Genomic DNA, 25402 nt, shown 5'->3' on the forward strand with positions numbered 1-25402 from the left:
GACAGTTGCAATGCTTGTTACAGGAAGTGAATGCTAACCTTGTAAGCAGAGTGATCGCTGCTGTTCAGGAATCATTGCATCTGTAATTCTGCATCTCACAACATTATCCAAGGCAGTGTACACACAGACAGGAGCCCAAGTAAGATGCATTCACAGTAGAAGTGAGGAAAGAGCGTTTCACTGGAGCTATAGAAATTCCTTCAAGGCAATCTCTCAGAGCTTACCTTACTGGCGTAGCGTGAACTCGATCATCAAAATACAGGGACCGTCTCCATGCACCATTACCATGGAGGCTTAGCTTTGTTTTGGACTTGGCATGCTTGAAGAGTATGAACACGGATCTTCTCATGAACCTGCGGTGCAGTGTGATGCAATGACATCTGTTTAACAGTACTTGGCAACGCACACACAGGTTAGAAACCAGTAGGAGTACTGGCTCCACCCAGTTCTCGTAGGGGAAATTTGGGAGTTGGAACTTGACTGCCTAACCAGACATGTATCCTTACCTTTGGCAGCTTTGTCGAACAGGTGCATAGAAATTATATATTTTTTTTTTACTTCGTCCAGAAACCGAGACATTTACCAGTGCAGTGCTGCACATTGTTGAGTCTTAGTTTCTGGAACTCTGTATTATGAAGCCTCCCTTTCATGCCATGCAGCGTTGTGCGTGTTACTGCTAGTGTTATCCTGTCAAAGCACTGGCCAGGTTTTGTTCTGCATCTGAAATATTAGAGAAGAATTTTGCCCAGCGTGATTTTGCTGTAGACCTTACTTTTAAGAATATGTTTTCTCAATGAAGAAAAGTGATTACTTGTCTCTCATTGGTTTCTTAATATTTTGCGCCCTTAAAGATCTTGGAAGAAACACTGCTGTCTTTGAATAGTATTCATGCAACTGAGCATGTGCTGTAATAACAATAATAATGATGATGATGATGATAATGAAACCTGAAAAACAATTGCCAGTTGTTCTCCTATCAAGTGACTTGGGTTGAGAGCATTGGAAAACAACAGTCTCCTAAAAGTTTCCGTAAAGGCTTGAAGGAGGGAGGTGAGGAACATTGATCCACTGCCAGGATTGCTGGGAACTAGTAAGCAAATGTGTCAACGCTGAGTGACTTGGTGTAATGCACCATCATACTTGGCCAAGGGAATGGTTTCTTGATCTGCTTGTGCCTTCTCAATCTTTGTCCTCAGACTTCAACTGTGGAGGAAGGATGAGTGGAACCATGTCCTCTGCTCTGCTTTTCTCGCTCTCCTTTGTTTCAGTCTAATCAAGTTCAGACTTCTTTAGAGTTCAAAGTACTGTATTTTCCTAAGAAATATAGTTGTTATGGAATAGGTCCAATATCTTCTGGAGTCAGTGTTACAGGGTTTTTATTGGCTTGATACAGTGAGATTTTTTTTTTCTTCCTCCTGTGGTTTAAAATTACTTGTCTAACATGTTGATTTATAGCCTGTCATGTAAGACTGTTTCCCCTTGGCTATATCTTTTTAAGACGATCAAATGTATTTCTGAAAAATGTCCTGTTGTTGCCTTGAAATATTAGGTGATAACTGCACAAGTAAGTGAGGGATTAGCTTGTTAAACCTAATATGACACCAACACACAAAATACTGCAATTAAAAACTTTCTTAAGGCAGCATGGCGGGGGGCAGGGAAGAAAAGCCTTACAGTCTGAGATATCACAAGCGCATTCCATTCACCTGGGAAGTTTGTAGGCTGGTGTGAAGGAAGGAGAGGAGACTCCTGGGCTGGGGCTCCAGGAGAGCAGCTTTCGGTGGTGCTGCCAGAGCTGCCTGTCTTTCCACTCGTTCCTCCCTGGTTCATTCCCGCCAGCTGTGCCAGCGCAGTGTTTGAGGAGCTGAGTGGTGACTGATCAGGGAACTGATCCAGGTTAAAAATAACTTTTGGGGGATGGTGGGAGGGACACGAGCACAATTGCGGGGTACAGCGGGGGGCACAGAAAGGAGCAGAGAAGTTGAGAGCAGTGGCAGCTGCCTTGGCTGTCAACCACCATCAGAGGAAATGCCGAGAGAAAGCTCAGCCTGCGCTCACGTGTTCTCCTCCTTCCAGCTGTGCTCCAGAGATGGCCATCTGCTCCTCACTGCTGTCTCTTCTTACTCCTCCTCTCACCCAGGTCTTACTACTCCAGCTGAGCTGAGCTGCTGCTGGAGTTAACCCTAGCTCACTTGGGTCAAAATGAGCTGAGTTAGTTTCAAGAGCTAAATCACAGGTCTGCGCCAGCTCAGCTGTCTCTGGGGGCAAGCAGACCGCAGCGCAGTCAGGCAAGAGAGAAGCAGGTGATACCTCCGGCACAGGGAGCAGTGACAGGCAGCCAGGGACAAGGTGGAAGTCGTTTTCTGCCGGCACACTTGCAGCTGGAAGATGATATGTAAATACTAAGTTATGAATGTTGAGGGTAGTGATACGGTCATTTTTCATGTTGCTGCGGCTGATTTCCTTGATGGCTAATGGCCGGTTTGTGAGGAGATACTAATGGTAAGGGGATGACATTGAGGAGGATCTTGCAAGAGGATTTATTTTCCTACAAGAACCTAAAATACATATCACAGCCTTTGCACATAAATGGAGCAGAGCGAGAAAGATGCTTCTTCAGTACCATGTGTCTTGACTATTAAAGTGTGCCACTTGGCCAGTAGCCAACAGAACTAACATTGAGGTGAACTGAGCAAAGACACTGTTAAGGAAATACCAGATAAAAAAAGAACAATTTAAGAGAGATATTGTGGAGACCTAGAAATAAATGGGTTTATACTTTCAAAAGTTACTTTTGAAAATAATTATGCAATAAAAGTAAAGCCAGATGACTGTATTCCTTTTGTTCTGTTCAATATTGTATAATATTTCTCCCCCTACTCTTCTGTGTTGAGCTGGACTTGGGTGTCTGCTTACAAAGTTCCTCTAGGACATTGATCAAAGTGTGTGTGTTACCAACTGGCTTTATGTTTATTTATTTATTTATTTATTCACTTCTCTGTTCTTACTGAACACAGAAAAGGAGCGGTCGTGTGAAGCATTACCATGGAGCAGAAGCAGTTGTTCATTTTCTTCCCTTTTCTGGTCAGTTTTGGGGACCCTGGTGGGTGTTTCTCCCTCCCCCCAGTAGCTCCCGAGCTGAGGAAGATGCAGCTGCTCTCTTAGGGGGAATTGTTTACCTCTCCGTGGAATCTTGTCCCGGTCAGCTATGTGCTAAGAATGTGAATAATTTTGCTGCGGCTGCTTTACATGTAAAAAGCCTGACCTTAAGATATTTTATCCAGCTGGGCTTTTTTCTTTCTCTTTTTCTTTTTCTTTTTTGCCTCTAGCACTGGTAGATTTGAGAGTTCTATCTTTTAACTGCAGAAAGCTGCAGTGACTAGCAGTCGTATAAAGCGCTTAGTACAAAGGGGTATTTTTGTAGTCTTAAAAATCATTAAATGGCAGTCAGTAGTATTTAACAATTCTTACTTTTGGACCTGTAGTTATACATGTGTATTTGATAGAGTTAATGAAACTAAGTGCTGCATGGAGACTTCTGGAAAATGTCTAATGAGATCCCTAGTGCTGCAGAGCTCGAGTATATTGTATTACAAGGTTGAGCATATTGATTTTAAAATGTTAAAAGCTGAATGCCTTTTTTATATTTTTGAATGAGCATTTTAAAAAAAGAAAGCATTGCAATTAATACATAAAATTCAAAAATGCAAACAATTTAAAAAAAAAATTGTATATAAAAGTTCTACATCTTCCTATTCTTTGAACAATAAATATGCCAAGTTGTCTTGCCCAGCACACTTGCATTCTGTGTGTGTGTGTGTGTGTACTGAAAAATATTAGGAATCTCAAGATAAAACCCAGATGTTTCTTCAGTCACGTGAGACATGCTGTGTTGGGCTGTGAGTCTGAGAGAAGTAGCCTTCATTTGTCTCACAGTGGAGCTATATTTCTTGGATATATTCTTTTACTTTTTGACTGTGCATTACTGCTTGATGTCAGTTGGGGTCCCATTGTGGTATAAATCCTCAAAGGAAAGAACAGTTCAGTGGTAATGCATTCCAACCAGATATCCTGGAGGTTTTATATTAAAGTACTATTAAAGTACTCCCCAAAGAAGAATTAAGGGGACCAAAACTCCTAAACTTCTAAAGGCCATATCAGGAATACACTTGAACCTTGTTTGGAAAATTAGGTTAGTATTTGACCTTGAATATGAATGGGCAACTTAATTTTACTGTCTTTACTTGAATTTTTCTTGCCTTGGAGAAGAGGTTTTAAAACAACACTTCAAAGTTCAAGTGGATTAAAACTGAAAAAAACCCCCATATAAAGTTACAAGAAAAGAAGGAGAGAGGAGTATTACTCTCTAAATGTTAAAATCTTATGAAATACAAGAAAACTTGTAATGCCTTAAGTAGGCAGCGCTCAGTAAAAATGACAGAGGCACCGTTCACAGGAGTAGATACAAAATTCAATTTGTAGAGTGGGATATAGACAAATGCAATAAACGGTACTAAAGCATTGCAAATTTGCAGTACCATGTGACTTTCTGGGGAACAGCTGACTTTGGCAGTGCAAAAAGCTCTTGCAGTCTTTGACACAATTCTTTTCTGTGCTTTGGGGCTTTATTCCTGGACAGCAAACCTCATAAGTCATCTTGCTGAATCTGAATACCCAGTTTATAAGTCCCTTGTATCCAGTTTGGGTAAGAAATCATTAGCAAGCTGTGTGAATATTTGTAAAAATCCTCTTTTATACATAACTCAGTATGTATGTATCTTTATAGTAGAAGGAAGAGCAATGGGAACACTCATCTTAGTGTCTGTGGCCACTGAAAAGAAATACTTTAATACACAAATAGCATTATTGTAAATGTAATGCCAGCCAAATGCATTTTTGGCTAACGTGTGAGCAATAAAATTAGCAAACACATCACTTGCTGCTAATGAAGAGGAATAAGCTCATCATGAAACCTTCACTGAACTGCTATTCTATCCAGCTTGATTTACTTGCCCTGATGGAGTAAGAAACTGCTGTCTCAAAAAAAAAAAAAAAAAGGTGGGGGAGGGATGTGTGTGGTGGTAGGAAGGAGTCATGCTATCATTCTGACAGCTCAGTATGTGAAAAGCAGGTCTGGAAGAGAGCAGGGATGGCCTGCTGCTCTTGCAGCAAATGTGCCCTGGTTACTACTAAGTGTAAAATACTAAGACTGCAAAACATCCCACATGAGAGAAAGAACCTGAAAGAACCCAATCCCAAAAGAATAGAGTTTATATAGTGCTTTTTAAATGGCAGCTGGCCTTTGCACAGCAAGATGTTGCTTTTGCTGGAACTGCCATCTTAATATATTTAGTAATTTAAGATGCATTATGTCAGGAGTAGGTTGGGTTTTGGTTTTGTTTTTTAAGATTGCATGTCTTGAGTGTACAGACACTCAACTTGGACCCTCAGAGTACAGAATAGCAGATGCCATTTTTTATTCATGGCTGGATTTCATGCATGAGGATCCTGGTACACAACTGGAAATGAAGCTGTACTGGAGTGCCTTTCTTAAAACAACAGTGCCGTTCTGCAGTGTGGTGCACCCTTCCCTCAATGTTGGGTCCAATTCTACCTCAAATTTGAAGATGCCTTCTATGCAAGCCTCTTTACCATGTTCTACATGTGTTGAGAGTTCGTGAGATTTCAGTGGAATCAATAAATTCCTGAAGGCAACTTGCTAAGATTTTTTCCCCAGGAACTTGTATTGATTCTTTGCTGGGTGCTGCAGTGTTTATTAATATTCTCAAATTGGCCTTTAATACTTATATTGGTATTAATGTCAGCACTGTTGGCCATATTTGAATGATTGGCCAAGGGGAGTAAGGACAAATTAGTCTGGCTGAAGTCTGCCTGTTCTCTTGGGTGGGAAAACTTTCTGATTGCATTGGTGAAATGCACAGACCTCTCTCGCTCTCCTAATGATTTCAGTACACCTTATGAAGAAGAGATAGGAAAACGCTTCCTGTTGTCTTTTCAAACTGAATTCTGTCTTTAAATTGAGTTTCTGGATCCATTATTGCTTTCTGGATGTAAATCATACCAATCCAGAGGAAGGTTTTAAACCAAATAGTGACTGAATATTTGAAGATTCTCACCCTGTGTGTATCTTCCTCCTAGTTACAAAGACTGCAACACCCAATACTGTCTGCTAATAAATAGCTTTTGGCAAACCCTGCTACTCAGTGCTGCTGCTGAAAGGATTCGCTGCTCTTTGCACCAACTCAACTGCTTTACTGTTAGGATAAAGAAAGTAGAAGACAGGGAGATGGGAGGTGTTGCATTCAAGACTAGTAACTTGAATTGAAATACAGAGCCTTAGTAACAAGCTTTGCACTGGCTTGGACCTCTCTGTCATGTAGAAAGGATTTGATTTGGTGTACCAGATGGTCAACTCTTGTTCTTTGAGTTACAGTTGTAAGCCCCAGAGCTTGTCCAGTGTTGGGCTTGGTATGAAAAGGGGATGGCGTCTTTGGTAACACCTGTAGTTATTAAAAAATGTGAATGGGAACCTGGAAGAGGTTTTCAGTGAACATTCCAGGAAGATGATGATGCTTCTTGGTTTGGGACAACTTATTTACTTATACTTGAATTTGTTTTCTAATTGCCCTCTGTTTCCTTTTCCTCAGAGATCAAGGGCAATTGTAGGATGTCATGTGACCTTTGTAATATTAAAAGTATTGAAGAATAGTGCCGTGACTTGACTTGTGGGAACTGGAGAAACTCTTAAGCCTCACTGGTTAATGCAAGGTATATGGCTGAGGCACTGTATGACAGAGTACAGGTCACTGCAGTGGCTGCCAGTCAGGAGGGACAGGAGTGAACTGGAACCAAGGCTGAGCCTAGTACGGACTGTGTCCAGAGGGTGCGGGAAGTTCCCTGTTCTTGTAACCAAAGTGAGGGGATTTCAAGGAAGTAAAATAGCACCTTTGGAAAGGAGCTATGTACACACTTGCATGTGTGTGCATGTGCATTCACACATGCATGAAGTAAGCAAAGCTCTTCCGTGCTGTGCTGTAACATAAACCTGCCAATACAGTAATATACAAATGCTGTTTATATAACATGATTTGGCCTCAGTATAAGATTTCTGAATTAGCACATAATAGTGCTCCTGGTTTGAGTTCCCACTGCTCCAGTGCTGAGGAAAGATTAGGAGAGATTTGTACAACTTTGTCTGTTGATGCACCCGCCATGGGTCATTTGGTTAGACTGAACTCTAAATAGTTTAAATAGCTCTCCAATGAACAGACTTAAAGAGTAATGAGGAACAGTTATGGCTGCATATACAATTGTTAGTTCTGTTTTAAATTAAAAATAATTTTTAGATTAGGATTCTTCCCTTGTGTTTGTGTAGGGCTCAGCGCAGTGGTGAAGGCTTTGGGTGCTGTCACAGTAGAAAGGATTTTGTCCAGCTAGGAGATACCTTGAGCAGTGAAGACATACAGATACATACTTTCTCCTCTTCTTTATTTTACCATTAATGCAAACCTGGCCTGTGAATTTTGGTATATAGGTAGTCCTGGAGTACACGTGTTCAAAACTGAATGCTGTGTGCTCATCCTTACACCTCTGTTCTGAGGTGAGATCTGAAGTGTGTGTTTTCCACAATGGGGGCTTTCTGTACTTGTGGAGATATTACTCTGCTTATTACTGTTGGCCAAGTGTGACTGCTAAATCAGGAGCCTGTGCTCCTTCAGAAGCTGGGGGAAAGAGTGGGTGCCTTCAGAAAGGGGTGTTAGAGCCCCTCAGGTAGGCAGAAAGTCACCTTGTGTCCTGGGTGCTAACAGTGTCACTCTCCCCACCAAGTATCTGGGGAAGCTAGGCTTCTACCACCAGCTCTTCAGCTGCAGATGTGCTTTTTGGACAGAGAGAACAGGCTCTTTGTCACTGTTCCTCAGGTTTATCCACTAAGCTGCCTCTGTGATGGGGCTCCCTGCACTCTGCTCCCCTTCCTCGCATGCCTGTGTCCTGGTTGGGAGAGAGCAGCTCAACTCTGTTCTTGCTTCCTAGCCTACTTGGAAGAAAGGAAAAAAAAAATGTGGTATTCACAATGGCTTTTTATTATTTTCATTCCCTTTCAATTACTGTTGTTAATGCCGGGGCTTCTCTTTCCTTGCCTGTTTGTAATTGTTCTTCCATGACACTTGAGCTTCATGCAGAGCGCAGGTTTGTTGCCTGGGGCAGCACCTCTCCCAGCTTCCTGCAGGCCTTCCCCTTTCCAAATCCTTTCCAGAGTGCCTGACATGCTTCCAGAAAGGCTATAATAAATGTATATATAAATATATATAATGAAATTACTTGTCTTTCTGACTGGTGACACAAACAAGAGCCTTATTTCTTCATGAAAGATGTCATGTCTTTTTTAATACATTGCTTTCAAAGAGCTCACAGGCTTACTTGAGATTAGATTAATTCCAACAAAATCACATACACAGACACACATGCATTATATAATATCTACACGCATGTCTATGTACACATACATACTGAGACATCGACAGGAGTTGTCTGATTATATGTTCTGATTGGATTTGAAAATTGACATTGCAGTGCATGTGTGTTTTTTCTTTAAACAAATTGCATCTCTTGAATAGTTCATCAGAGCTTCTTGAAGTGTTTACATATGCACTCTTTGTCTGGAGATGCCTTGTTATAAATACTCCCTTCATTTTACAAGCATTTGTTTGGAAATAGGTTGAGCAGCCATGCTTGGTTTATTTCCAAATGTCTTAACTTTGGGACCTTGGATTGGCTTATAGCCTGAAGTTCATATCTCTCCCTTTCATGCAAAAAACCATATTTGAACAACTTCTGGAACACAAGGACTGTAGTGTAAAATGGCAGGTGTCCTCCGTGAAATGCCCACGGCTAAACACAGTAAGTCTTACAAGGAGCTGCAGTGGGGCAATGTACTATATGAATTCAGTTAAAAGAACAACAACAAAAAATTATATGCTGCTACTTGATATAAATTGCATAGTGTTAAAACGTATTTTGATGTAACTGGTGCCTTTTGAGACACCTGCTAAGGAGCTGTGTCGTACTTCCAGTTACTTTTCTCAGCTCTTGTTTTTTTCTCTCTTGCCCTTTCCAAGTCAGTGAAGGTGTTACGGTGGTGGTTCTTTGTAAGTACCCTGCTGCTAAATCTATAGAATATTTTTTCTTCTCTTGGAAGAACTTAAATAGCTTTCATTAGTCATGAACTTAAGGAAAAGCAGCTGGGGAAAAAACAGTAGGCAAGTGTCATGATGGCCCTTTCATTTTGATTTTTTTTTTTTTTTTTTTTTTTGTGATACTTGTGAAAGAACCTTGTATTAGCTCTAGGACTAGTAAAATATGAAAACTAACATGATAAATTTCAAATGTTGGTTTCATTTGTTTGCTTTGTAATCATCCAGAGATGTTTTAAATCTGAAAAGATACTGGAAACATTTTGAACAGCTATAATCTTGATCACCAAAAGAAGCCTCTCAATCTCTGGTTGCTTCTGTTTTATTTTGCCTCATTCCTTCCACAGCTATAGGAAATGTGCCATGTCCTGTGGCTTAGAGGATTAAGGTAATCTTATTTCAGGGTTGGTTTGTTGTGTAGTGATACGAGGGTTTCTATCGTGGGACCCAGGAGAATTGACACTTTAGCCCTCCAACATCTTTTTTGCCTGCTACTCCAAGCTGAATATTTTGGGCTGGACTTAATTAATTTAATAATAAGTTGTCATACTGCATAAACACAATAGCAGGACCCCATTGTACTGGATGCTGCACAAACACAGAATAGTAAATACGCCTACCTTCTGTAAGTGACTGTCTAAATAAAGACTAAAAGAGTTTGAAGGCAAGCAGAATGAGCGGTGGCGTAGCAGCAACTGTCATGTTAGTTTTATTTTTATTTGTTTTTCTTCTGATAGGATGTTTACCAGAGCATTGTATCATTTCCAAAATCCTTATTCTATCTTTTGGGCATACTCCCTTTGTTAGTTCTTCAAATACCCCTTGAAAATGTTATAGAAAAACCTTCTGGTCAAAGTTGTTTCTTACCTGTAATTCTGCATTCCTAAATTACAGTTAGTTTTTTTTTTTTTTATATTGATGTGAATTTAACTTAGTGAGTCTTACATTTCATCACCTATCCATATTCTTTTTCTGTCTGCCCCAACTTTATGTACTACAGGGTGTCTCTTCTCTTCTGCATACTTTTTCCATTAATAAGTCTGGTATTAAGAAAGAAAAACAAAGCACTCTGACAGTGTATAGTGGGAATGCACAGTCAGTGCAAAGCAGGGCTGGAGCATCTGACCAAAATAATGGATGACCTTAAGGGCTGGAGTGCTACCAGAACTGAAAATAAATTCAGGAGCACAAAGGGTAGAAATGCTGCAAGCAAGGACTAAAAGCCAGGATTGAAGTCCCACACTCACAACTTCCTCTGCTGAAATCAACAAAGGAAGGGAATGACTTTACCACAAGGATAACTTTTACACCACTGCATGTCTCAAGAACGGTGTGTGCAGCTCTTATCAAAATCATGTCCCAGTATGATCTTTCTTGATACGGAGATGGGCTACTACACCGATAAAGAGAACGAAGAGCCTGTTTTGCAAGAGAAGACTAGAAGAATGTGGTTTGTTTAGCCCAGGAGTCCAAGCTGCAAGCATCCCGTAGGATGAAGGGGGCTCGTTCTCTGTAGATAACAGCAGAGCTGCTGCAGTTAAAAGACAATCGAAAGTAAAGGCAGAGGGAATAAACTGACCCTGCATAATTTAGGCTGAAAGTAAGAAGGAGGTTTATCACCATCAAAGCAGTATAGCTTTGGAGGAGCTTTGTAAAAAGGAGCAGTAGGGGCAGAAAACTCTTCACTAGCCATGGGGTAGATCCCCATTAGTTTCTGAATGGGTTACATGGTTTATGAATGGAGCAAGTGATCCTGTGGTAAACAAATGGGCACTCGGTAGGTTTCCTGCTTTTTTGATACACTAAAACTGAAGAGCGCTTGTGATTCTCAGGATAGCTTCTTAATTATGTAGCTAGAATATTTTAATCAGGTTTATAGTTAGGCATGGGAATTTGTGGGCAAAATTTAGCTCCTGGTGTTAGCAACCTGAAAACAGGCAAAACAAAAGTAGAGTAGAAAATTATATGAAGCATCCAACTAGAGAATATTACAAAATAAGTTTCTGCGTTCTGTGGGGCTGCAGTAATCCTGACAGAGCATATTGTACACATCATTTCCTGATTTTCTTAGGTTTTGCATGTTTTAAAATCATGAATGAAAATTTCTACAATAGTGGGCTATCGCAGAAAGGTTCGTAATCAATTCTGGATCATCTCTTCTGGCATGAGCTTTAGTTTTTTCCCTTCCGCAGGGAACCTGTATCTGTTTCCTGCATCTGTTGCCCATCCTTCTTTGTGAATGGAAAGCAAGTAATTAATTTTTGTTGTTAGCAATTAATTACATTTGCCAAATCTTGGAGGACCTATTGTCTCCTTCAGACACAATGTTCTTGGGAAAACGTCTTACTTATTGTAACCTCTTGTGCAATCTTCGCTTGGATGATAAATACATCTTGGCAACGAGGATCTTTCTGAATGAAAAATGTTGCTGGACAACCCTGTAGTACAGCAAGAACGCAAGCCTCTGCCAATGCCGGTGGAGTACAGCCAGGCGGGAGGGTAAAATGGGGAAAGCCTTTCACATTGTCTGCAGAGCACAGAGTGAGATGAAGTCTGTATATGCACACGTCCAAATATCTGTTTACCATCAAACAAGGATTTTCCCTGTTGAGCATCTGAGCACAAAGGTGGCCTTCCTTCTAGCAAAATCTTGAAATCTCCTGGAAAGCAGCCTTCTATGAACGCGAGGCTGGGGAAATAACGGAGAGCATGTTGATGGTGCAGCTATTTGGTTTGGGTAGCCCATTGTAGGAACTAGGTGGGACCCCCGCGCCGCCCATTTTTCTCTATGAACCCATAGATTTGGGGTCCTGCAGAGTTGCCTCAATCTGCTTTGTGGTTCATGGCCTAACTTTGGTTTTCCATTAGATCTGTCCAGAACCACAGCTGACCACTGAAACCTCATTTTAATATTGCGGCTGTAACATTAATTACAAAATTATTAGAGTTAATTGTAAAAGCACATTTTCCTCTTGTAGCCTTTTACCTTTACTTTTTCTGGTTTATTTTTTCACGAACAGCTAGTGATGTCTAGAAGCAAAAAGGTGCATAAAAGCCCTGCATGGAGAGATGTTTGAATCTTCCGAAGGGAATACAGAGAATGAAAAGAATGACTTGGGGCTGGGACCGCTCTCTTCCCTTGTGGTTTATGTGCACGCTGCCAGTGGCTTGTGTTTCTCCTTGCAGCCTGACAGCTGGCTGTGGGTTTAGCAGAACACAGCCAGCGGCCAGGTTTCTCAAACCATACTGCGGCTGACAGCGTTTGGCCTGGTGAAAAGGAAACGATCCGAAGCGGAGGGCCTGATGCAGTGTGCCTTGCAGCTAATGGAAATCTTTGTTGACCTCAGTGGGAGCTGGATTTGATCCTGTGCCTACTTGAATGTTCTGGCGTTGGATACAGCTCCAAGCGGATTTTTTTTTCATGTCTCATTTCTGATCTTTTTTCCCTTCTCTTTCTAAAATGTACTTACCTTAGAGTGGCCTAAAATCAAGACAGCTCTATCAGTGGCAGTGTAGCTGTGCACTTTTATCCTCACTCAGTGTCTTTCCCCTTGTTTCCTCAGCCCTTCTACTGTCTACATTATCAGTCTGCAAGATTTTGGCATTGATTTCTCTCCTTCTTCCTGAGCCTTTCTGCGGCTTCTCACAAACATCCTCCATCTCATTTAAGCCTCTGCTCTCCAGCAAGTGTAATTACTGACACTGCTTAATCCATCTTCTGCCCTCCTTCCCATCCTTGAAAACAAGCCTTACATTGATTTCCAGCAAATGCAGCCCAGGCTCTGGCCCCTGCCACCAGCTTCCCCTTCAGCAGGCTACAGGAGGTCAGCCCTTTGCTGCCTCGTCCCAGCCATGCTCCATCAGGCAGCAGAGCTCATCGCTGCATTGCATATAGGAATGCCCCTGTAATGCCACCATGCCGCATTAGCCAGCGGCTGACGCAGAGCACACCCTCCATAAGCCTCAGCCATGCATCACCTTGTCCCCTGTCCCTAATGAAAAGGTGCTGGAATGAATGGAGCCCTCTTCAGGTGGCTGCCAGAGAGAGAGCTGTGGGCATGGAGGATGGCGATGGGAGGAACAATGCAGAGGGGGCCAAAGACCAGCTATAACAGTGCTGGAGCTTCTTGTTGCCCTCCAGTCTCCTGGAGCATCGCATGCCCCCAGAGGGATTTCTCTCCTGGGTGAAGAATTATGATTGTATGTAATCTGCCTCTGAGAAAAACCCTTTCCTTTTGTATGTGGAATGTTTATTTTTTTGTTGGTCGCTCTCCATTTGCTTGGAAATGATGTGAGGCTTTTGTGAACCAGCATCAGAAACTGGGGCTATTTATGTCTCATGATAGCTATGGGGGAAAGGGCCAAAGCTATGGGATGGTGTACAGGGGAATCACAGGTGGTGTTCTGAACCACGAAAAACTTACTTCATTTTTTCCAGCAGTAATGTAATGCTAAGCAAACGGGGTATGTAATGAGGAAACCCTTTGGAGGGTGGGAGCTGACCTAGCGAAAGATGAGAGGTGGTGAGCTGGAGCACAGGGCTGCTGCTGCACTGGGGGCTTGTGGGGCCGAGATTGCCAGCAACACATCTGCTGGTCCCAAGCTCTTGCTGGCCCTCTTAGGTTGTCGTACAGTCCACAGTGAAAGGTATTGGGCTTTTCCCCTCCCATTATTCCCACTAAAGTTCATATATGAATCCCCTAACGTATCTACTGAAGGTAGAATATGCATCTTCAAATAGACCAGTGTAATTTTTACTCTGTTTTTCAGACATAGGTAATGGCAAAAGAGGAGAAAGTAGTGCCACAGTAGGGGGGGGGGGGGAGGATTGTTTTCAGACATGATATCACTATGCTGGTGATAAAAAACTGACCTATTTAGCCCCTTTGAATTGTATGCAGCTAAGAGAGGGAGAAATGGATTATATGGTCTGTTTTATTAATCATTAAGATAATTGTTTACCAGGCATTTATTCTCTTGGTGCTCCATTGCAGGCAAAACCAAAAAAACACCCAAAATCCAAGCCAGCCCAAGTGTGTGTATGGAGCACATTTGATTTAGGAAACTTTAAGACTTGTGATCTAAGGCTAGATCCAGCTGGTGTAAATGGGCAGAGTGTGCTAGCAGCCCTGTGGAACGGGGCTGTAAAGCCCAGAGTCCCTGGATGATGAGAATGCTGAGTACTAGGATGCGAATTTGCTAATACTTCAGAAATGTGTCCAGAAGAAGAAAAAAGAAAGAAGGAGAGGAAAAAAACATTGTGGGAAATTCTTTCCTTCATACATAATAGTTTTCTGTTGATTTAAAATTGCCCTTAGTAATGTGTTGATGCCAGTGAAATATTTCAGCTATAGGAAATGTGAAACCAACTACTGCCTTTCTATGAATTATGAGTCATAAATTGTATGAAAAATATTAAAACTTGCTATAGCTATTCCCCAAGCAGAATCTCTGAGTAATGGAGAAAATGCTGCCATTTTGGGGCGAGTAGGAGGGGACTGAGCTAAGCAAAGCAAAATGCCAAGTGCCAGCGTGTGGCTCTGTGCTAAGTGTGAACCGGTGTCATCTGAGATGATCCTCCCTTGCGAAGTAAACAGTTAGCAAGTATGTTACATGTACTTGCAGTTCAGTCAGCAAAGTTGCTCTTTGCTCCGGATGATATGGGAAGGGGGTATACGTGTTGGGGCTACCTGACTGCTAGCCAGTGCACAGAACTGACCCATGGGAGAGCGGTGCGCTTGTGCCAACCCAGCCATCACATCTGCAGTCAGTAAGCCAAGCCAAGAAGGCACAAACTCCATCTGATTCAGCGCTCAGTGGGCAGGTTGCAGTGACAGAATTCCCCTAAAAATGGCAGTAAAGTGGCAAGATAATAGGATACTGGCATTTGCAGGCAACTCCTTGATGGTGACGTTCATTTCATCGAACTTTAGCCATCTAAGAGCTAGGCATCCAGTTCAAATTAGTCCTCTAATCTTCTGTCACTAAAAGGTCACTTTATCTTCTATCTGTTTTATGAATTGCCTTTTGCAGGTGATGATAGAAAGGTTCTCAGGAACAACTTTTGACTAGGTTTCTAACTTTTTGATGGGTGAAGTTCAGTGAGTTGAATTCAACATTAAAGCTCTGGATTTCAATTTCTCCATCATTTCAGAAAAGACCATGCAGCCTTGTGAGGATTTGAATTTTGTTTTGCAACCAGAGGCTAGAGTTGTTGAAAGGTATTCTATATACCTGAGCTATAAGTAAAAGTATAAACAAACTACAGGAGAGTGTGACTTGCTAGCGGTAGAGCAGGGCATGCTAACTGTGACTGTGTTACAGTAGTTTAACTAGAGCATTCATACTTGCCCCAGTTTTAGTTTGAGGTTGTGTGTCTGGCACCCATATTAACTTCTCAGTGATGGATATGTGCCCAATAAAATACAGCTAAAAAGACTAACAATGTGACACAAAGTTAGGTGTGGCTAGTCATTTTCCAAACAGGTAGTGAATGATGTCCCAGCTGTACTGAAAACAGCAGTCTTTCTTCCGCATTGACTCTAGTCAGCAGAAATCAGCCCCTGCCTAATTAGTTTCTTGTGGCATCTGTGAAAGGGTAAAGCTTTTACTGTGTCCAGGTGTGACTAAGAGACATGCTCTCAAATACCAAAAGCTAAATATTTTGTTCTATTTTATCCTATGACAAACTATTTTGCCTTTTCCAGACCTGATTCAAAAGTTTATTTTAAGGAATCTTAAAGTACACATTTCAATTTGATGCTTCTTTAGTTGCCAGGGATAGGTTGTGGGTTTTGTTATTTTCTTTTAATTTTTAAGTTGTATAAGATGTTTTCAAAATATGAGTCCATATTTTTCTAGCCTACAGCACAGTGCTTGGGTTTTGTTTCAATGTGATTCAATTATTGTTTGCTTTACACAGGAGATGGCTGTCCGAGCACTGAAGCAGACAGGTAGCAGAAGTATTGAAGCAGCTCTGGAGTATATCAGTAAGATGAGCTACTTGGATCCTAGAAATGAACAGATAGTACGTGTAATTAAGCAGACCTCACCAGGTAAGCACAAACTCTTTTTTTTTTTTAATTGTGTTCTTCTTTCTTGCAATAAGCTAGTTTTTAGAGTCGTTGCTGGTGAGAAGTAGTGGATTGGCAGTATTCTATAGTAAGTAGTCTTGCAGGAGATAGTGAAGTAAACATGGCCCTGCAAGGTGAGCTGGGCTGGAAGCTGAATACAACTTGCCTGCTTCACAAGAGTTGTCCATGTGCACATTCGTAGTCCACCGTTTTAAACAGAAAGCTGTTTATCCTTTGGTGCAGGTCAGCTCAATCATCTCAAGTTTACCGTGAAGTAAAAGCTTGTGCATAGGTAATTGCTACGGATTTGTGAGATAGCTCACCTCCCAGGAATTAATTCATGTTAACATCTTTGTAAGTACACTGCAGAAATAGCTTGGGCCAAGATAGCAGAAGCTTTTCCACTCATCCCTGCTAGTCTGCTTCAGCTCTGTTTCATGTAAATTAGCAAATTGGAGGATTTGGGCCCTGTGTATGCCTCATCAGCAAACATCAGACCACAGCTGACAAAAGGCCTTGCAAGAGTTGTTTCCATTCAGATATTAGGACTTACAGCACTGCAGAATGCTTTTGAACTGTGAACCAGAGAACACTCTGGTTTGGATAGAGTTTGTTACTTTTATCTTCTTTCAGTTTCAAAAATTGGCCAAGCAGACAAATAACTGTCCTGTGACTGGCTGAACATGTCCAATCACACAGTAGCGTTAACATGCTGCAGATGGGTTAGTGGATGAAGGGTTGAGCAAATTGGAGAGCTGTTGTCAGGAGCCTGTTTCCTTGGTCAAGGAACTTCTCTTGTGACAGTGGCAACATTTAGACTTAAAACGTCTGTGTTGGACTAGGTGACACTAACAAATCCTTTCAGTTGATCTGATTACAGTAGTCTAGATCTCTAAGCGTGCTCATAAATTGAGTTTACTGAGTGCAAGTGATTTCCAGGTGACAAATTTCTCTTCTTGGCCACCTCAGCAGCAGCTTCCTTCTTGCCTCTTGATCAAATTGAATGTCTCTGTTGGGAAGGGTGTTAAATTTGGCGTAGTTGATAGAGAGGCATGTCCAGAGATGAGGAAAGCTGAGGAAGAGAAAGACCATTCGGTTTACAAAGAGAAATCCCTGGACAGGAAGGAGGTCTTCAGTAAAGCCACTTCTTTCCTGGAGGACCCTGAGCATAGCCACATATAGGGAAGATGGAAATGGGGAAGGAGCTCATTTTCCAGGTGGTCATTCTCAGGACTGAAGCTTCACATGTGGTGGGAAAGAGTGATGGTTCTGTGTAAGGAGCAGCTCAGCTGCCCTTTCTATCAGTCTTAGACTTCCTGTTCTATTATTTGGGGAAATTCTGGAAAACCCTAAGAAAACATTTCCGAGGGTGTTACCCTGAGGGATGACCACCTGGCCAGTTTGCTATTTGGAGAGCTCTGTCCTAATACATGCACAAATGTGGCCTCAACTGGGCCTTAAGGAGAATTTAAAATAACTTTTGACAGAATTACTGAACTGTATTTTGCTTTATATTATAACGACTTTATTCCTTAAAGTGAAAGAACACACCCAGTCCTAAAGAGCATACATTTCCGCTGAAAGAGTTGAAAAATCTTTCTAGGCTAACATTTTAGTTACTCAGTTGTCTTTCATTTGCATTTGTTTTTGCTTTTTTAACTTTCCAATGCATGCAGCTGTTTTGAATACTTAACCTTTTGAACTGAAGATCCACCTTTGCTTTTAGGACATACAGAATGCAAAACTTAAATGTCATGCAATTGATGTTTGCCTGCCTGAGGTGCCACAAAATCAGACTGATTTGTTTGGTATGGTATTGTTTGTGCTAGGATAGCACAGGTCTCCTCTAGTTCATTAGGAAGCATGTAGTGCTACTTGGGAGCTTTTCATTTGCAGTTTGAGAATTTAAATCTTCTGGGTTTGAATTCCATATATTAGTGTATGGAAATAGATTTTCAAATTATTCATTTTTGTCCTGCACTAACTTCAGTAGTAAAGCTAATGAGTTTCAGCATACTGGCAAGACTCAAATAAAACTTAGCAGATATTACTGTGCGACAAGAGTTACGTATAAAAACAGATGATCCCATGAGTATAGCTGATTAATCTTAAGAATACACTCTGATCCAAAACCTTCACAGGCAAGAGATAGTCATAACAGTTACCATATTGGATAGGAATGTGTGAAAAAAAAAATCATCTGCAACTACCATGTTTTGTATCTTCACAAATCCAAATATTCCTCTGTCAGACCAGAACAGACTTATGGGTATACAAATCTAGGAGGTGTACATCATATCTCTCTTGACATCAGCAAGATTCCTTGCACAGCTGAAGTATGTGTCCCAAAAGAGGGACACATACTGCTGCTACTTTCCTTCATGGCCTCTGATAGGGAAAAACAAAGTCAGTTTGCCCCTGAGGCTCAGCATGAATCCTACTGACAGAGATGACAAATGTGTCTTATGGATGCCTCCTACCCCCAGGCCAGAGTAGCCACTTAGGATGCTTTGGATTGCCACAATCTCATCAGTGCATCTCACTGTGTCCCAACAGATGAGCTATCAGAGAGTGCTGTTATAAGTACAACCTCAGTAAGCATGGCCTCATGTTATCATAGGAAAAAGAGCTGCCAATTATAGATTTCGCTTTAAAGAACACTGATTATTGGTCCAGCTTGATTCCATTTCAAAACATTGCATTGTTTATGAAAGTGCCATTTAGTGTGGGGGCAGCCTCTTCAGTGTGCAGAGGTGGTGCATAGACCTGTCTTAATAACATGCACGTCTTTGTGTGTCTATATATAGCAGGGCTTGTGTGTCAAGGTGAGGAGTCAACAGCTATGCTCAGGTGTGCTATATTTGGCTCAGCTGGGACATGCTGTAATGCAAACAATCGGAAAAGCTTGCAGTCCAGTGTTCAAGCCTGTTAGCTCAATACAACTATTCTTGCAGACCTTGTGAAGTCAAGATTTTAAAAGGAAATTGTTTATGCATGAATTGGCCAAGTCCTGTGATTTGTGAAAGCTAAAGAACCAGAAGGGGAACAAAAAAATAGTGACAGCATGGTCTCCACTTGTCTTTTTATCACAGCCAGTGCTTTATACACCTGCAATTTGTCCTCAGATCAAAGAACTGATGAAAAGTGCCATTAACACATGTAGTGCAGGAATGCTGCTATCTTGTCTCTGCACATTCTTCAAGCTAAGATTAACATGTTGACACCCTGAAAGATTTGCCTTCAAAACAGATGGAAGATGAATAATATGAGGGGATACTCTGTGTCCAACACATTGGAAAGAGCACAGGACAAACTATATGATGCCTTTGTTGTAAATGAAGGAGAGGGAAACAAGGATTTTTGAGGAGAATGATGGAACAGAGACATGTAAACATCCCCAGAGTGAGCAGTGAGCTCACTGTACAGAATATGTGGACAATGTGATGACCTAGTAGCTTATAGTAATGTTGGCTTTAAGTTGTATTGACAGTCCTTCCGGGAGCTTTTTTTCTCCTGTTGGTGCTCTATTTAACCCCCTGCTCTATAGCTTCCTCCTGTCTGTGAGTAATGACTGGTAATACTGGTCCAGCTTTAAAAACCAGGCTGTAGTGTAATCTGATGATTTCATAGTTAAGGAATTTGTGCTTCTATTTTCATGATTTGATAGGACTCCCTGATGATTCCTGGCATGAGCAGTGTTGTGGACCAGTAGCTTGTTATCAGTAGTAATACTTGGCACCTATAACTTTAAATGTTCAGAGTGCTTATTTTAGGTTCTGGAAGGTGTTTTTATAACACACACTCCCTACACAGTGTGCATGCGTGTGTGTGTATGTCTGTATGTATAGATGGATGAGTAATGCAAAGTAATTGGTTCACCTGAATTGTTTCCTAACATTCTTCTGTGTTCTTTTTATAAAGGAAAGGGTATTGTGCCAAATAATGTAACCCGCAGGCCAAGCTTTGAAGGATCAAATGAATCTTTTCCGTCCTACCATCAGATCAGTAATGCAGCCTATGAAGGGACAGGCTTTGGAGCAGAAGGTGCAAATATGCTTACTGAAGTTCCAAGGCCATACATGGACTATTTAATCTCTACTTCACAGTCTACAGCTATGAATGCTCCTGTACAGCGACCCTCTGGAGTAGGCACTCACAGCACAACAGCAAGCCATCAGCAGAAAACATACCCTGCAAATATTGAGTCTTCTGTGATTAGTTATCCAGTGGCTAATCACAGCAGTCAAGCCTTGCAGCTGCAGGCATCCCATGGCTCCAACAGCCAACACTACAGTAGGCAGCACATGATGGTGCAGGGGGAACCTATGGGGTATGGTGTTCAGCGGAGTCCATCCTTCCAAAACAAGATGCAGCAGGAGGGAGGATACACCAGTCTCCCAAATAAAGGGGCAGTTGTTCAGAATAATTCTGGTCATGCATTTCAGCAGGCACCGGCAAGCCTGTATATATCACATTCTCATCACAAACAGGCAAGTCCTTCTTCTCATCAAATGCATGTGATATCCAGAGGTCCAGCCTTCACTAATGATTTTTCAGACAGTTCACCACAAAATCTATTAACTCCATCTAGAAATAGCCTAAACATGGACCTCTATGACATGAATAATCCTCAAGTTCAGCAGTGGCAGGCAGCAACGCCGTCACGCCGAGATTCTTTACAAAATCCAGGAATAGAAACATCTCCACGGCAACATGTATCCTTCAGACCAGATGCCACGGTGCCAAGCAGAACAAACTCCTTTAACAACCACCAGCAACAGCCACAAGTGACAGTGTCTATAAGACAGGTTCCTCCAGGAAAACCTGATCCTTCAATTACATCTCCAAATACGATCACAGCAGTCACATCTGCTCATATTCTCCAGCCAGTGAAGAGCATGCGAGTGATGAGACCTGAGCCTCAGACTGCAGTGGGACCTTCCCACCCTGGTTGGTTACCTGCGCAGGCACCGGCTGTGGATGGCTTGGAGATCATTGAGCAGCATGTGCCACCTGTTGGAGCAGCTAATGCCTATCAACTAGATGTGGATTACGGTAACCAGGAACTGCGGTGTCCACCACCACCGTATCCCAAGCATTTGCTACTTCCTGGTAGCTCTGAGCAGTTTGATATCAACTGCTTATGTATGGGCGTAGAGCAGACCCTTCGCGTAGTCCCCAATTCAACATGCAATAAGGCTGAGGAGAACAGTGAGCGAAGTGATAAAAGCAGCAAGAACACTAAAGCTGAAAAACCAAGCAAGGATAAAAAACAGATTCAGACGTCTCCAGTGCCTGTGCGAAAAAATGGCAAAGATGAGGAAAAGCGAGAATCCCGAATAAAGAGCTACTCACCTTTTGCCTTCAAGTTCTACATGGAGCAACATGTAGAAAATGTTATAAAGACCTACCAGCAGAAAATTAACAGAAGATTACAACTGGAGCAAGAAATGGCTAAAGTAATTCTCCTTGTTTTGTTATAATAAAAGCTAATGGGATCAATTTGATTATTACTATTTTTAATCGGTCAAAAAATTTATAAAGGCAGACTCCAGTGGAAGTAGTAGGTATCCAACATCTCCCTATATCAGACTGTTTTCACTTAGAAGCATGGATGCAGGTCTGGGAAGCTGTCTGAAAAACATGAGATGTGAAATAGTATATCTTCATACCAGAAAAGTAAAATTAAGCGCCCCCCCCCCCCCCAGTAGGAGATTATTAGGTTTGCTTAGGCAAGAACTCAGAAGCCAGGCTTGAGGCTGAGATAACTCTGGCAATACTTTGGCAGCTCTTGCAAAACTCTAAAGGTTTTCCCTTTGCTCCACTTCTTCCTCCCTGTTCCATGATAGCCACCTCATTCACCAAAGCCATGGTTGAACTTGGCAGTATATCCACTGTGCCATATTTTCAGATGAATATGTAATACTTGACTGGAAGTTGTTTGTTGAACACATGTAAGTAATAATATTGTGCAGGTAATCATATCTTGCCCAGCTGGAACTGATCTGGGGACCCTTGCTGGAACTTGCTCTAGAATCAGATCTCAGGGAGGTGCACTTTGAGTGAGAGAGCTTCTTTCATGCCTAACTGTAGCTCTCAAACCTAAGCTGATTCACTGATAGGGCTGCTTAAAACAAAGCTGCCAAGTTCTGATGGTTGTTCTGGCAGTTTTGTTTTTAATTTTTAAATGTGGAAGAGCTTATTTTTCCAGGCATGACTAGAATATGACTAGTCTACTTTTGTATTTGAGGATAAACTCCGAGGAAAGCTATTATTAATGCGTAATGGATAATAATTAACTACCCAATCTTCCCTAGCACAGTCAATTTCCAGAGTCAATTAATTTGATGCTCACATTGCTCCAGAAAACTCAGCAGTTTGTTTGTAGAGGTTAAATTAAACGAATATGCTTCTAAAGTCTCTTGAAACGTTGGCATTGTAGTGACAGTTAATAGTTTGTCCTCGCTGCAAGTACAGATTGTGTTGCATTGCTTGGATTTAGTCAATATTTTCCTGCAATTGAGATAGGGAATGATCTCTAGAGAAGTAAAACAGCAGCTAATTGCGTTAGTTCTTCTCTTCTGACTCCTCAGCTTTCCCTCACTTCATAACTCAGAGATAATTCAGCTATAAACAAAAACAACTCCTTCCCCTAGCAACCTCATCACTGGCTGGAATAATACACTCAGGAGATTTTGGCTATCTGAATATCGCATTATTCTAGAATTAACCAAGAACGCAACACACTAATTATTTTACCTTAAAACAATAAACACTTCCTTTATTATGAATTGATGTGCTTGACTTAATTTTAAAAACATTATTACTTGTTTTGATTTGGCTGTTGGCTTCAGTCTGAAAATTCATCCTACCTGTTCTGCAAGTTTCTGCAGACCTCCTCCATCCTGTATTCATACAGATTTCATTTTTACACCGTGGGGATCTCACTGCATAGTCTGGCTGCCCATATTCATCTTTAAAGACCTAGACTACAGATGTGAAATTAAATCGATCTAAGGAGCAGCCCTGTGGGCATATGCCTGGATCTTTAGCCTGCCCATCAGTCAGCTTCAACTCCCTCCACTCTCCTCCCCATTGCTCCTTTTCACCAGGCACTTATCTTCCTCTCAACGTGGTTCAGTTGACCCCAGTTAAGTCAGGATTTTGGAAGTGGGGTACGCAGAAAGAAAGGGGCATGCTGCAGAGGATGAGTTGTCAGGGGGTCCTGGGGATCAGCCCAGGGGCTTCCCCTGGTGGAGGCCACCAGTGGTTCTCAGGAGAGGGACAGGCACCAAAGTTAGCAGAGTTGGCAGTGTGCTGGCTTTGTCTTGAAGGGTGGGGAAGGTCTCATTGGATACTGCTGCTTCTCCCTTTTTCAGGACGTTCTCCCCGCAGCCATGTGAAATGTTACTTGGAGGCTCTCTGGGGACAAGAGGTAGACAAGCCAGCTTTTTTACAGCTTAGGTGCAATAATTAGGGGACATAATATAATACATTTAGGGGGGAAACAGCACCAGGGTCTGGGCTGCAGTGGCTGAGGAGAGGCCAGACCTGAGGGTTGTATGCACATATTTTGGAAGGGAAAAGGGAGAAGTTAATAGATGGTCAGGTGATCTACAAACCTTGAGAGTGGGGTCTCTATATGGTGGAGGAAGAAAAACAGTTTCTAAAGAAGAAGGTTCCCAAGGCACTAGGGAATGTGTAGGTCAAAACCAGCTTCTTAATTACAACACAAAAACCAACAGTCAAACAGCACTCAAGGTAGGAACTGTTAATGTGAGTTGCCCTGGAGAACTATTCATGAACAAAGTGGAATGCTGCATCTAGGTTTAAGTTTCAGTTTAAGTTAAGCTGTACTGCAGTGTGCTTACATACAGTGGAGTGCAGTGGCAAAGTGCAAATTTGAAAGGTGTAAACCAAATTCCATGATTTGTTGTGTTATATTCCCCTCTCTGACAGTATTGCCCTATGCCTCTTCATTTGGGCAAATGAGAAAGGCAGACCAATCACAGATATGGCAAATTCAGGTAACAAGTTAGGGCACAGTGAATTTGCCAGTATTTCAGAAACACCTCAACAGAGAGGCAAGAGAGTGTATCTCTCATGAATATGTCTTCTCTGGTTCTTGGTTAATTTTTCTGACAAATGCATTTTGGGTATACTTGTTTATTGTTCTCTTGCTATGAATGTAACAGTACTAGTTCTTGTCGTTTGCTTTCCTTTGTAAAGGCTGGCCTTTGTGAAGCAGAACAGGAACAAATGAGGAAAATTCTCTACCAGAAAGAGTCCAACTACAACAGGCTCAAAAGGGCCAAAATGGACAAATCTATGTTTGTGAAAATCAAGACTCTGGGTATTGGTGCATTTGGAGAAGTATGCCTGGCCTGCAAAGTGGATACCCATGCCCTGTATGCCATGAAGACTCTGCGAAAGAAAGATGTGCTAAACCGGAACCAGGTGGCTCATGTCAAAGCAGAGAGGGACATACTTGCTGAGGCAGACAATGAATGGGTGGTTAAACTCTATTATTCCTTCCAAGATAAAGAGAACTTGTACTTTGTGATGGACTACATCCCTGGTGGCGATATGATGAGTCTACTGATTCGGATGGAGGTCTTTCCAGAGCGTCTGGCTAGATTTTATATTGCAGAGCTCACTTTGGCTATAGAGAGTGTGCACAAAATGGGATTTATTCATCGAGACATCAAGCCTGACAACATTCTGATAGACCTTGATGGGCATATCAAACTGACTGACTTTGGACTGTGTACTGGATTCAGGTGGACTCACAATTCAAAATACTATCAGAAAGGTAGTGTTCTTAGATTTATTTGTGATGGTATTGCATTATTTATTTTGAAACAAACACATACCTCTTGGCAGAAATGCCAGCTCAGAAAACAGGTGGTGTGTACATTAACAGTCAATGACAATATCATGTATCTGTCTCCCTCTGATTCATTCAGTTTCCAGTCCTTTGTTTCCAATACTGTTCAGATCCCTATCAGTAATGTTGACCACTGCAGTAGCAGCAATTTTTCAGTTTATACTTGTTTGGAGGGTCTCTTTTGATGGTGAAATAATTTAATCACAGTTTTAAAGTAGTCCATGCACCTC

The 25402-nt window shown here is 41.7% G+C and overlaps 1 protein-coding gene across 2 annotated transcripts in view; it reads left to right on the forward strand.

Moving 5' to 3' along the window:
* The window catches only part of LATS2 (large tumor suppressor kinase 2), a 51422-nt gene that overhangs the window by 20730 nt on the left and 5290 nt on the right, over nucleotides 1–25402 (forward strand). For both annotated transcript variants that reach the window (XM_075050750.1, XM_075050751.1), the window contains exons 3-5: nucleotides 16135–16267; nucleotides 20207–21744; nucleotides 24515–25097. In XM_075050750.1, the coding sequence (XP_074906851.1) occupies nucleotides 16135–16267; nucleotides 20207–21744; nucleotides 24515–25097 (2254 nt within the window). The remainder of the gene's footprint in view (nucleotides 1–16134; nucleotides 16268–20206; nucleotides 21745–24514; nucleotides 25098–25402) is intronic.

The sequence above is a fragment of the Buteo buteo genome, chromosome 18 (assembly GCF_964188355.1).
Source record: "Buteo buteo chromosome 18, bButBut1.hap1.1, whole genome shotgun sequence".
Classification (NCBI taxonomy): domain Eukaryota; kingdom Metazoa; phylum Chordata; class Aves; order Accipitriformes; family Accipitridae; genus Buteo; species Buteo buteo.